The sequence below is a fragment of the Hydra vulgaris genome, chromosome 14 (genome assembly GCF_038396675.1).
Source record: "Hydra vulgaris chromosome 14, alternate assembly HydraT2T_AEP".
Classification (NCBI taxonomy): Eukaryota; Metazoa; Cnidaria; class Hydrozoa; order Anthoathecata; family Hydridae; genus Hydra; species Hydra vulgaris.
The window spans coordinates 10,747,721-10,761,704 of record NC_088933.1 but is presented as its reverse complement, the minus strand read 5'-3'; the positions used below and the strand labels follow the sequence as shown (position 1 = coordinate 10,761,704).

General features: G+C 26.1%; 1 protein-coding gene across 1 annotated transcript; it reads left to right on the top strand.

Annotated features, from left to right (window-relative positions):
• Positions 1-11,095: 11,095 nt before the first annotated feature.
• Positions 11,096-11,812, top strand: LOC136090906 (uncharacterized). The gene has a single exon (XM_065817882.1). The coding sequence runs from the start codon at positions 11,096-11,098 to the stop codon at positions 11,810-11,812; it is 717 nt and encodes a 238-aa protein (XP_065673954.1).
• Positions 11,813-13,984: the final 2,172 nt, after the last annotated feature.

Below are 13,984 nucleotides of genomic sequence, written 5' to 3'. Positions count from 1 at the left end.
TATTAATGTTTTTCTAGTTCTGCTTATATTTATTTTACTTTTAACTGAGTAGTTTCTAAATCTTTTCAAACTGTTATTTATTGTTCTAAGAGTGATGAGTCAAGCTTAAAAAATAAATATTCACAAAAATTATGCCTCAACTTGTATGTTAATATAACTTATCAATATCTAAATTGTCAACCTGTATGAAAAGGGTTTCTTTTATTCAAGAACGCGATTGCTTTTACTCAACATTTTTGAAGTAATTGTTACGCTTTAAGTGAATACAAATTTGAGCAAAATCAATAAATGTATTCACATAAAGGTGAGCAGTTAGTCTAAAAGCGCTGAGTAAAAAGAGTTGATTATTTTATTCACCAAGCATGAACTGAAAAGATTATAAACAGATGTTAAAACCATATAAAACAGTTGTAAAAAGTATATTTAAGCTTGTGTTTCCTTTTTTTTAAAACAAATTTATTTACATGATATGTAATAAAAGGTGTAACAAAAATATATACATACATATAATAAAAACCCTTTATAAAACAAATTTTTCTTTAAAAACAATCGAAGACAATTGAAAACAATTAATTAACATTGAAGGCACTTTTCAAAACCAGTTATATCAGCCGCCATCTACAGGACCGAGCCTATTGTAAAGAAAACCAATTAAAATAATTAAAAATAGTTATTACCGATAAGGACTATGATTAAACATACTTAAAAATTTATGTGATTCCATATTAGCAGGAAATTATAGAAAAGTAAGTTAGTAAAAATTAAAAAAGAATAAAATAGAAACCAGATTTTTAAAAACTAATTAACCCAGAGCATTTTGACTATGGTGTTTAGTTTCAAAATCTTTAAATCAAAAGCAAACTCATTTAACTAATCTCATTCAAAGAGGAAAATAACTAATAACACTAAAGATAAAAAAAAACAATATGAGGTATAAAAATTGTACTGTAGTAATATCAAATGTTATCTTAGCTTTTATTGAATAATTAAAAGCTGTTAGTGGTACTACCTGCAATCATTTTTAACGATAGACACCAATGGAAAGGTAAGCCAAGCTGTCTATCAACACAAAACGTTACAACAATAAGATCACAACAATTACGTAAAGCATTAGCAAATAGCTTAAGATGTTTGTAAGATCACATTAAAAAAAATATTAACAAACATATTTTCTATATGCATATAATTAAAAAAAGCCAGAAAACAGACATTAAATATAAAACAGTAAGGGATTGTCCATAATCAATGCAAAGCAAAATATATTTAAAAAACAGAAGTAAGAGATATTAGGCTCTTTTTTTTTAAATTTAAGTTTATGCCAAAAATTAGATAATGTTTTTGATAAAAAAATTTTGTTCTCATTGTCAGATTAGTATTTTTTAATTTAATTAATGTAATTTTTTTGATCTAATTTAAAGCACCCATATTACCAAGTGGTGTGGGTAATATGAGCACTTTTGCTGCTTTTTTAAATCTTCTGTGTTTTTAATAATAACTTTCGGGTGAATAAATATCTAAGTGAATCATAAATAGAGATCCCTAAAAATTAATTATTCGCAAAAACTTTGGATCCAGCAAAATGATATATAAAAATATTCCAATTTCCGCAATGTATATACATACAGGTCCTAATATTTTTGAATTTTTTTTTTTCTAAACCATATCAACCTTCAAAAAAAAAAGGACTCAAAAAAAGCAGAAAAAAATGCTAGTTTCATAAATAATAATTTCATTACAAAAATTTTTTAGTGAAAAAAATACTTGCAAAAATATACCTTAAAACCCCCGTATTGTTGAGGAAAATATTATTTTCAAAATCAGCATATAATTTTGCTTCTTTTTTTTTTTTTTTTTTTTTTTTTTTTTTTTTGTATTGTATTTGCCGATTGAAAATAATTTACACTCGTAATTTATAAAAACAAATATTTACATGACTGGGGCTTGAAGAAGACAAAATTCATCTTATCATTAAGCCCCCCCTAAAAAAATGCATATTCATCAAATAAAATGTTTTAACAAAATGCAAAAAATAAAATATATAACGTTTAAAATATTTAGTAATTCAAAGAGTATTTATATTTAAGAACTGATTAGTAAAATAAGATGATATATAAGTATTAATATTACAAAAAGAATTTACAATAACTTTTTTTAATAAAAATTGAAATTATAAAATTTTACAATATTTTTAGTAATTAGTATTTCAAATAATAAAACTTAAAAAAATCGTTTGTAAATTCAAAACTTATAAGATAAGAAATACATTTACAATAGCAGACTATTGTTTAGAATATTAAATATAATATTAAAGAGTAATTAGTAGGTTAATTTTTGTTTTTGTTTGCTAGTTTAAAAAGCTTTTTAGAAGAACTTTAATTCATTTTCATGTATCATCAGTAATTGCTTAAGTTTTGTTTTAAACTGGTTTAAAGAATAATTAGATTTCAGCTCATTATTTAATATTGTATTCCACAGCTTAGGACCTCGGTTAGCAATTGAGAATTTGGTTGCTAAATAATGTGTTTTGGATTGAATGTAATTGTTTTTTGAAAATCTGGTAGGGTATATGTGGTTTATTTTTTCAAAAAGTGAATTAAATAACATTGGTGATATTTTTTTATCAAGTTTAAACATGAAGATAAGAATATGGTAAAGGTTTAGTTTATATACATTTAGAATATTAAGTTTATTAAATAATGTTTGAGTGTGAGAGAAACGGTCTACGTTTGTAATTATCCTTATAGCCTGTTTTTGTTTACTAAACAGTTTTTTTACTTTTGTTGCGTTTGTGCTGCACCAAGCAACGTTTGCATAATTTAAGTAGCAATGAATTAAATTCTTCTAAGTATCAAGTTGATATAGTTTAGAAAAAAAAAATTTAAACAATATTAGGACCCATCAAAAATTTAGAATCCAAAGAAGAAACTCAAGAACTCATCTAAACTAAAAAAAAAAAGAGTGAGGTTCTTTTTTCACCAAAAGATATCGATTTGCTGCTCAGGCAAATCAAATTTTAAAAATTTTAAAAATCGCTCCACCCTAATATATATATATATGTATATATATATATATATATATATATATATATATATATATATATATATATATATATATATATATATATATATATATATATATATATATATATATATATGTATATACAGACATATGTATGTGTGTATATACATATATATATTTATATATGTATATACACACATACACACTGTACACATAAGAAAAAACAAAATTTTCAAAAAACAAATATATACATATATACACAAAAACTTAAATGTCTACAAATAACATTTTTTTAATTGTAGACATGAAAGTTTTCAATTATCCCGCCGGACCTTTGACCCCTGTCTGAGGGGTGTTGACCTTCCCATCTAAATGATGGGTGGTCAGTCCCACCATACTGAACCCACCTCTGAAATGACTGATGGGTCAAAGGTCCGGGCTTCTTTTTCCGAAAGACTTTATAATAATCATACGTAAGTTCTAAAAATAAATATAAAAAATTGATATATTTTTTTAAACTGAATTTTAAAATTTTAATTTTAAATGATGGAGCAATATTATAAATAAAAAATATATTACTTATAATCAAGCAAATATTATAGCAATTAAGAACTTATAATTACCGTTTGGTGTTTTATCTAAAAAAGCACTGGCTTAAATGTTCTTCTTGCTTGCTAAAAGATAAATAAAAACACTTACATAAGACATTTTAAATGAAATTTTACCTTTGCCATTTGACAATTCATCTAGATGGAAAAATATTGTAAATATATGAACATTTGAATTTTTTTTACATAAGTACATGTATATAAGTACATAACATAAGTACATTTACCTAAGAAAAACTTAAAAAAATAGTTAAAAAAGACTATTAAAATATTAATAGTTTATACTAAATTACAAACTAAATTAAGAACAGTATGCCTAACTTACTAACTCGCCTTTGAAGGAGAACTAAAAAAAAAATAAACAAAATAAAAATTAAAAAAGAAACTTAACCAACAATATATATATATATTAGTATAAACACTTATCTAATGTTTTCTTACTTCTACACAGTGCTTCACCATCAGTAGGTTCATCAGGAAGAATTCTTCCTGAAGAACCTACTGATGGTGAAATACTGTGTAAAAGAAAGAAAAAATTAGATAAGCGTTTTTACCAATTTGTTGCTCTGTTCTTTAGGAACATAGACACACTAACCAAGCTGTTGCTTCAGATCTTAAATAGAAATTCATTTTTAATTTAATTTAAAAAAACAAATGAAAAAGAAAATCTAGATAATAAAATCAAATTTTTTTATTACTTTCTTGCTATCTAAAAAAATTAGAACGCTATTATAAGGTTTTGAAAGTGTTTTACCTATGTGAAACTACCAAAAGAAAATTATCCATTTACCGGATAATGAGGTCGATGAAGCTAAACGAAAATGATATTTATTGCTTGTTTTTTTATTAAATAAAAAACAGAAAAGTAACAAATCCCAAAATGACAAAGTGTACTAAAGTACATTATATAAACATAGAACAAATGTAGTGATAGTGGATTTAATCCAAAAATAGAAAGAACCTTTAGAAAAAAGCTCACTGCTTTTAAATCTACAAAAATTTCCAACATACATTTTTTTTATCTACATTTTTTTATCTACATATCTATAATAAAATTAAAATTAATGAGTTTCCATTATTTAAAGTTGATCCAGAAGCAACTAAAATAAATTATCAAATAAAAAGTTTTTTCGTATAATCTTGACGATAATGTTGAAATAAACAATATTTATTGCTTGAAAAGTTAAGTAACAAATGTAATTCAAGTATATTAAAATAAATGTACAAAGTTACCTGTTGTGGATTGTGCAACTGAAGTTATAACAAAATAAAAAAATATTAAATAAAAAAGCTGTTTTATCTGTCTTATCAATTTTATCCTGATGATTATGGTTAAATAAGCAATATTTATTCATTGTTTTAAAAATAAAATTCATTATACTGCAAGTGAGATATTTGTTTGATTTTTAAGTTGTAATTAGTTTATCATAAATAAGCTAGAAATTTAGGTTAAATAGTAGTATTAGCTTAAAGAGTAGTATTAGTTTAAATGTAGCATTAGCTTAAAAAGTAGTACCAGCTTAAAGAGTAGCACTAGTTTAAAGCGTTATTATCATGAGTTTACTGTAATTCTGCTACAGTCCCTCAAGTAATACTTAAAGAGTACACCCTGTTGACAGTTTTCTCCGTGAAAGTTGGATAATTTTTTAACTTATTTTGCATCATTATTGTTTCTAATTCCACACAGTGGTCCGAACTAAAATAAGCCTAAATAACTAAAATATATACAACAATATATTATAAAAAGAAATTACAAATTAAAAAAGAAATATTACAAAATTAAAAAAAATAAAAATAAGTCACCGAAGAAAAAACGGCAACAAAAAAGTTATAAATATCTTCACTGATAGAAGACATTTACAGCCTTTTGGTTGCTGTTTTTTCTTCGGTGTCTCCCAACACCCCGGTATGGATGAGCCCTCCATTTGAATGATTGCTCATCCATACCGCCATTACTTCGCCACTTATTGAAGGAGCTCTCCGAGAGAGGCCCTGGGTGGCGGGAGCAACATCTTTGGTATTCCTCAAATGTTAATGACTCTAAAATTACAAATGGAACGATATAATAAAATTTAAAAATATTTACAATATTTTTTAATCAAAATATAAAGCATAACCTCACCATTTTCAAAGGATGAAGAGGATGCTAAAAATAAATTAAAAAAAAGTAATTTAAAAAGAGTTAAACTTATGAGAAATTTAATTTTAATAAAAATATGAGTAAAATGCAAACAGTTTAAAAATGTCACATTTATATTAAATAATTCTTTCACCTATTGCACATATTTCTCCGTAAAAATATATAAAATTCAAAACACAGCCCTACCAGTTATGTTTCTACCAGACACTAAAGACAAAGTATACCTCAGAATAATTGATAGAATTATATTTACATATAACTAAATATATAACTTTACTTTTTTTTACCTATTTCCCTCATTTCTTTCATGAAGTTGTCTAAAGTAAGTAAAAAATAACTGAAGCTAAAACTAATAAAAACTAAACTTAAATTAACTATAAACTAAACCAAAAAAATTTAAAATAAACTTTAAATTTTAATATCTGTACCTCAGAAGACAAAGGTCGGTTATCCAGTTTTTTGTGAAAATGAGTTATGTATGAGACCTTTTTAGTTTTTCAGTATCTGCATAGGTATAATGACTGTTTTCTTGCCACAATGTGAAACAAAGTTTGGTCAATATAAAGGGTCTGGTGTCCCCACAATGTTTAAAGGAAAAACCTCTGTAAATCAGAAATGACTCTTCACTTTTTTTATTTAACGTTTTATTTTTGTCAAAATTATATTTCATGTGCCTCAAGACAAATTAAATAAGACAAATTAAATAAAAAATAAATTTAACCATCAAGAATAAAAAAGCCAATAAAGACTAGTTATTTTACTATTTACTCTTTCCTGGACAACTTCTAAAATGTGACAACTGACTTGGACTACTGAGTGTACAGATATAAATGCTTTGTTTAACTATACTAATCACATAATTTATACTTAGTTTTTTTTCCAACTCTCCTAAAAGAAAAAAGAAAATAAAGCTTAAGTACTTAAAGTTTTAAAATTCCAGTTACAGTACAAATAAACAGATTCCTATTAACAATATCTATTAGGAAAAACACTAACTTATTTCAGTCTTCAATTCTGTGTCTAAACAATAAAACCACTTAAATGTATAGACGTTAAAATATCTACTTAACTTTTTAAAAATAAATTCACTAAACTAATATAACTAATACCTTTATTAGCTCTCTGTTGATCAACTAAAGAAAATAAATTTTAATTAAACTAACTTGATGTAAAATAATCAGAAGCTGTCTTACTGAGAATTTTAAATTTCTTCTCTATTATTGACAATATAATTTCAAGTTTTACCTAAGTTCTTGGGCTTATTGTATAAAATTATAAAAACCTACTGTTTTACCTTTAAAGTCATCAACAATATTTTAAAAAACAAATTAGTTTCTTTATAAAAAAATAAAAATCCTTTTAAACATATTACCTCTCTGTTCATTGTTGTCAACTAAACAGAAAAACAAACAAACAACTGATAGTAAATTTTTCCTTTGGTAGTAGGTTATTAAATAGATTAAATAGATCAAAGATCTATAATCTGCTCTAACAGTCTACAACCTTATCATTAAACTATAAAAATTTTCTATAACCTGGTGTAATTTAACATAGATATATTTTTTCAAATGACAAAAATTATTCAAGTACATTATATAAACATAGAGCAAATGTAGTGATAGTGGATTTAATCCCAAAATAGGAAGAACCTTTAGAAAAAAGCTTACTGCTTTTAAATCTACAAAAATTTCCAACTTACATCTTTTTTATCTACATTTATCTATAATAAAATATGAATTAATAAGTTACCATTATCTAAAGTTGATCCAGAAGCAACTAAAATAAATTATCAAATAAAAAAGTTTATTTATATAATCTTGACGATAATGTTGAAATAAACAATATTTATTGCTTGAAAAGTTAGGTAACAAATGTAATTCAAGTATATTAAAATAAATGTATGAAGTTACCTCTTGTGGCTGGTGCAACTGAAGTTTAAATAAACAATATTTATTGGTTCTTCTTAAAATAAATTAAAAGACATTACTATTTACTGTAAAATAAAATAAAAGACATTACTATTTGCACCAACTGATGATGCTACCACACCTAAATGACAAAATTTATTTGAATATATAAAACATATTCAATATTTCAAAAAAATATTCAAAAGAAGTTTTCAAATCTACAAAATATAAGTCCTTACTGAGTTCTACCTGTCTGTCTAAAAATAAAAATTGAGATAAAATTATATACAATAAAATTGCTAATGCTACTTTTGTACTCAAATAAAATTTAAAGAATAAAGCTTACTTAAATCGCTGTCAGCTAGCGTGTCTAAAATAAATTTGTATTCTCATTAATCCTAATCTATAATCTATAAATAAACTTACTAATTTAAACGATAAATAAACTTGAACTAATATAACCTATAAATAAACTACTGTATACTATATAAACTAATATTCAACTATAAATAAACTCATATAACTATGTTACTAATAAAAACTATAAATAAACTACTATGCACTAAATACTTACTAAAAAGGCCTTCAGCTCCTTTTAACTGCTCTAAAAAATGAAAAATACTTGCTTAAATTGATTTAAAAAGACTGAAGACAAAACTGAAACACTTTACTAAAAAAGAAACATTGTACTAAAAAAAAATTTTCTACCAGTCATTTAGTTTTAACTTTTTCTAAAAAAAAAACAGAAAAATAAAAACAACGAACAAAAAACAAATTTTAGTTTTTAAACAATGAACAACATCTCTTCCACTTGAAACTAAAAATTTATCAGCTCTAATCGGCTGGAAGACCTTGCTTGAAAGACTGCGTGGAGTAAAGAAACGCTTTTAAAAAAGCCTAGAAAGTTCTTTATTAAAAAAGAAAGTTAAACGATACTTACACTACTAAATTACAGTATTCATGTTTAGAAGATTAGATAAATTACAGTATTCATGTTTAGATAGTACTAAAAAAACTATTTTACCAGACATTTTATTTCTAACTTCTTTTAAAAAATGAAAACAGGCTATAAAAATTAGAAAAATAAAAACAACCAACAACAAACAAACGATTATTTAAATTTTCTATTTTAAACAATGAACAACATCAATTCTTTTCGAAAATAATAATATATCAGCTTTAATTAGCTTGCTGACCTTACTCAAAAGACCGCATGGAATATATAACCGCACTTTCAAACGTCTAGAAACTACTTAAAAACTAAGAAATGGTGTATTTTACAGAATATGGAACTGTCATTAACATCACTAACATTAGGCGTAACTATGCGCACTATTCATTAGCGTATTAATATTTAGATAAATATAAAAAATCACAAACATAAATAATAAACAAACTTCTGTAATACGAACTGTAAAAAGAACGCGGAAAACTTGCAAAAGACCAAAAGATCTTATCATCAAGAATCGCTTAACATTGTCGTATATATATATACATATATATATATATATATATATATATATATATATATATATATATATATATATATATATATATATATATATATATATATATATATATATATATATACGTAGATTAAAATAAAAATATTTTCAAAAATTTTACGTTAAATTGTTACATTATAATTGTATTAAAGTGTAAGATTATACAAACATGTATCGTTACTTTTTCCTAATATTACCACATTTATTGCTAACGCAATTTTTGAAATATATATTAAAGTATATTAAAAAATAAGAGTTTATATAAGAAGCTAGCAGTGAACAAATTTAGAAATAATCGTAAGTAAATTTTTATACTTTAAAATACTCTTTTTAATAGTTTTTTTAAAGCCATTTAAGTTTTCAAGGTTAATAATATTTTGATTAGGGTAGGGTGGGGCAAGATGACCCGTGGGGCAAGAAGTCTTTTTGCTTATGTGAGAGTATAATAGGACGGTAATGTTTTATCCCTCTATAATACTATTCATAAAGTTAAAACAAAATCGTGGAATAAAAAATGTTTTTAATATTGCTGGTAGGTGAGGTTTAAATCGGTTTATTACGTTTTGGAGTATTTTGTTAGTAAGTTGCTTCTAATTTTGAATGTTTATTGGATTGGCAATACTTATGCGATTAAGGTAAGAAATGTGTTGTTTTATAGAGAATTTATCCCTCAATAATATATAGTCAAAGAAATTTTATAACTTAGCCATAACATTAATTTTATTTGTATTAAACTTGCACTCACTACAGATGAGGCAAGATGTCCTCGGTTACGTGGGGTAAGATACCCTCAAAGGGCTTCTTGCGTCGTGGTTTGACGGAATTTCTACCATTTTTAAAGTGTGTTTAGAACATAAAAACGTTTACTAATTTAGTTATTGACAATGTTTATATGTTGGTTTATATGTTGATAACTATTATACATATTTATAAATAGCTTTTTAAAATAATTTTATATATTAAATAAATGTTATAATGTATATGCTAAGTAAAATGAAGCTGTATCACATGCTACTGCTGCAATTCAATACATATTTGTAAAACTTTTACAAATATGCATTGCATTCAGGTGAATGAAGTTATATTAATACAACTTCATATATTGTTACATGCGCATAATACAATTTCTACTAAAAGGAACTGTGTTTAGCATGCAACATCATTAATAATTGCAACATTGTGTTATTGTTAATATTCTTCAATAATTTTGTATGTTCATGTAACTTTAGAAAGTTCTTATTTAACTCTAAAAGAGTTAATTTATAGATGTTAAGTAATGTATAAAATAATAATGTATTGAACAATTATATAATACTGTGTGTGTTGGTATGTTTATATAATTAAAATTTTAAGGTTTTTTTATTTATTTAGATACATATTTAAATATTACAAATAATGGTGAGAAATTATGTACGAAAAACACAGAGAGGTGCAACAAATGATAGAATAAAGTCAGCATTAGATGTAAAAAAGATAGGCTGCAGTCTAAATAATGTTGCATCAGAATGTAGTATTAATAAAAAAAACATTACAGCGTCATCGAGATGGAAAAGTAAAAGTAGCTGGTGGTTTGTCTATGGGGGGGAAATTTCCTGTTTTTAGTAAAGAATTTGATTTAAAGATTGTTACACAAGTTCAGAATATGGAAACAGCATTATTTGGCTTGAAAACAATAGATGTGCGTCGCCTAGCATATGATTTTGCTGAGCAAATGGGAATCGATAATCCTTTTAATAAAGAGTCAAAAATGGCAGGAGTGGATTCGAGTCTCGCAATCCACAACTTTCTATTCGAACTCCACAAGCCACCAGTATAAGCAGAGCCATTGGCTTCAATAAACCATAAGTAAATCAGTTTTTTTCAGTATACAAGTTATTATTTAAGGAACATAAGTTTTCAGCCGAACAGTTCTGGAATATGGATGAAACTGGAATCACAAATGTCCTCAAGCCAGAAAAAATAATTGCAACGAAAAGCAAACGACAATTTTTGAAAATAACTAGTGGAGAAAGAGGTGCTACTGTGGCAATTGTGTGTGCAATGAGTGCAAGTGGCACTTATGTCCCACCCTTTTTTATATTTCCTCGTAAGCGAATGACTGATAGGCTGGCTGTTGGTGCACCTTCAGGCTCAATTATTAGAGTTAGCTCCAGTGGATGGACTGATTCATCTTTATTCATTGAATGGTTAACACATTTTGTTGCTGCGACTTATGCACCTAAAACTAATGAGCAATCAATTGTACTTGATGGTCATCACAGTCACAAAACACTTGAGGCCATTAACTTTTGTCGTGACAATGGGATCTATCTCATAACTCTTCCACCTCGTTGTACACACAAGATGCAACATTTAGATCGTACATTTTTTAAACCATTAAAAGTTGGCTACAATACAGCAGCAAGCAACTGGATGTTATCACATCAGGGGCGTAGATTTTCATTTTTTGACATGGCAGGTATTTTTGCAACTGCCTACAACTTTACTGCAAACATTGACAAAGCAATCAATGGTTTTAGATGCTCTGGTTTGTACCCAATAAATGACCTTATTTTTAACAATGAAGCCTTTGAAGCAGCTTTGCTCACTAATGAAGCTGAGCCATTGAAAATCTGTAATGTAAAAACAATGTAAAAAAAGCAACAAGCAGTCAAATTGCGTAAAAAAAAAGCTGCACTTAATAAGGTGATCAAGCAAAAAATGAAATCAATAAATTTGAAGACAAAAAAGGTGAAAAAGCCTGAAAAGCAGAAAGCAGAAAGACCTAATGGCATAAAAAAACAAATGAAAAAGAAGAAAGATATTGTTTCTGCCTCTGAAATTTTTATCACTGTTACAACTCTATGCACCATATCCTCTTGTCCGTACAATGTGCCACCATTTGATAATTGGACACAATGTAGTAAATGTACATCTTGGTATTACTTTTCATGTGGCCCAGATGATTCACACTTATGCTACTACTGTGAATCATAATCATGTATATGTTATTTGAACATTTATGTTAGTGATATAAATTAAAAAAAGTTATTTATCTTTAAGACAATTGCATAGAATAATTGCAGTGTTTATATTTCAGTTATTTTAATAAAATGTAAAGAGTTTTAATAAAGAACTATTAATAGCTTTTATTTTAACTGATAGTTATTTTTAACAACTGTTTAAAAGGTTTGGGGCAAGATGCACTCTTTGGAGCATCTTGCCCCACTGCTGGGGCATGATGTCTCCTTGCACACTTATTAGTTTTTTTAATTTTAAAGTTTATCACCAGTAATAAAGTAGTTATTTTATCTCACCAATGTCTTCTCTTATAAGTAGACTTAGATATTAAAAAGAAAAAGTACAAGAAAATGTAAAAGTATTTGTTATATACGCTAAAGTTTGTTAAAAACTTATTCCAGATATGAGGTGCACGATAAGTAATTTTAAATTGCTCAAGCTTAGTTTTGCATGAAGGCTCTAAAAGGGTATTATTTGTGCGCAACAGGTATTTATACTTTGGCTTTTGTTTATAAAGACTATAGAAAATTAAGGGAATTTTTTGTATTTTACAATTATACATAAGACTTAGAACATTATATATATTTAGTTAAAACAATGTTAGTAAATACCTCTGTTCAAAAAGAGGCTTTATATGTTCTTTTTTATTTTTAAAATTAATTACTCGTATTGCACGCTTCTGTTTACGATAGAGAGGTTCTAGTTTGCTTTTATAGGTACTACCCCATGCTGTATTACCGTAATTTAAATAACTTTGAACAAAGCTATAGTATATTTGCTTGAGTAGCGATTGTTTCAATAAATGGCGTGATCGGTATATTATTCCGGTTCTTTTAGATATTTTACTACCTAAATAGGCGATATGTTTATTCCAATTTAGATTTTCGTCAATAAAAACACCTAAAAATTTAGTACCATTATCCCTACTTATTTCTCTATTTTCAAAAAAACAATTTTGCAAGAGAAAATTCGACATTTTTTTTTTTTATAAGAAGAATGAAATAAAGAAAACTTTGTTTTACTTGAGTTAATAGAAAGTTTATTTGCCCTAAACCATCCAGAAAATATTTCTAATTCTTGATTCATTTCTACGCAAAGTTCGTTTATAATTTTTCCGGAGATAAAAAAGTTGCTATCATCAGCAAACATTATAGTTGAAATTCTTTTAGATGCCCGATAGAGATTGTTAACATAGATTAAAAAAAGCAAAGGCCCAAGTATTGAACATTGAGCAACAGGCTTTCACTGATACCGATGTAAGATTTTTCCGTAAGACTGGGATTAGGTGATGATAAAGTGGCTTTATATGCAACATTTTTTGATAGACATTCGTTATTTAACAGGCATGCAGTTTTCTTAATGCAGTTGCAATTTATATCATTAGTGGTGAGTTTGTTGAACAAAATTTTTGGTTGTGTGAATTATAATAGATCGAATATTTTTCAACAGAAACACAATAAAAGTTAGTTACAGCATGCAGCTGTAACTAACTTTTATTGTGTTTCTGTTGAAAATTTTGTGGAGCTTATGATGTAATGAAAAATGTAAGTCAATTAAGTTTAAGAAAAGGTGTCCAATTTATTTTACCACATTTTTACTGAAAAGAGGATTAAACCATAATATATTTCTTTTTCGTTTATTAGTATTAGAAGGATTTAGATTTGAATGATTTTGGAGATTGGTGGGAAATCCAGACTTTTCTAATGCGTCTTTATAAATATGAGCAGACTTTTAGAAATTTTTTCGTTTGAAGAATCGGAAGATAATCTATGTTCAATTGAGGTTGGTAATTGTTTTAAAATGCTT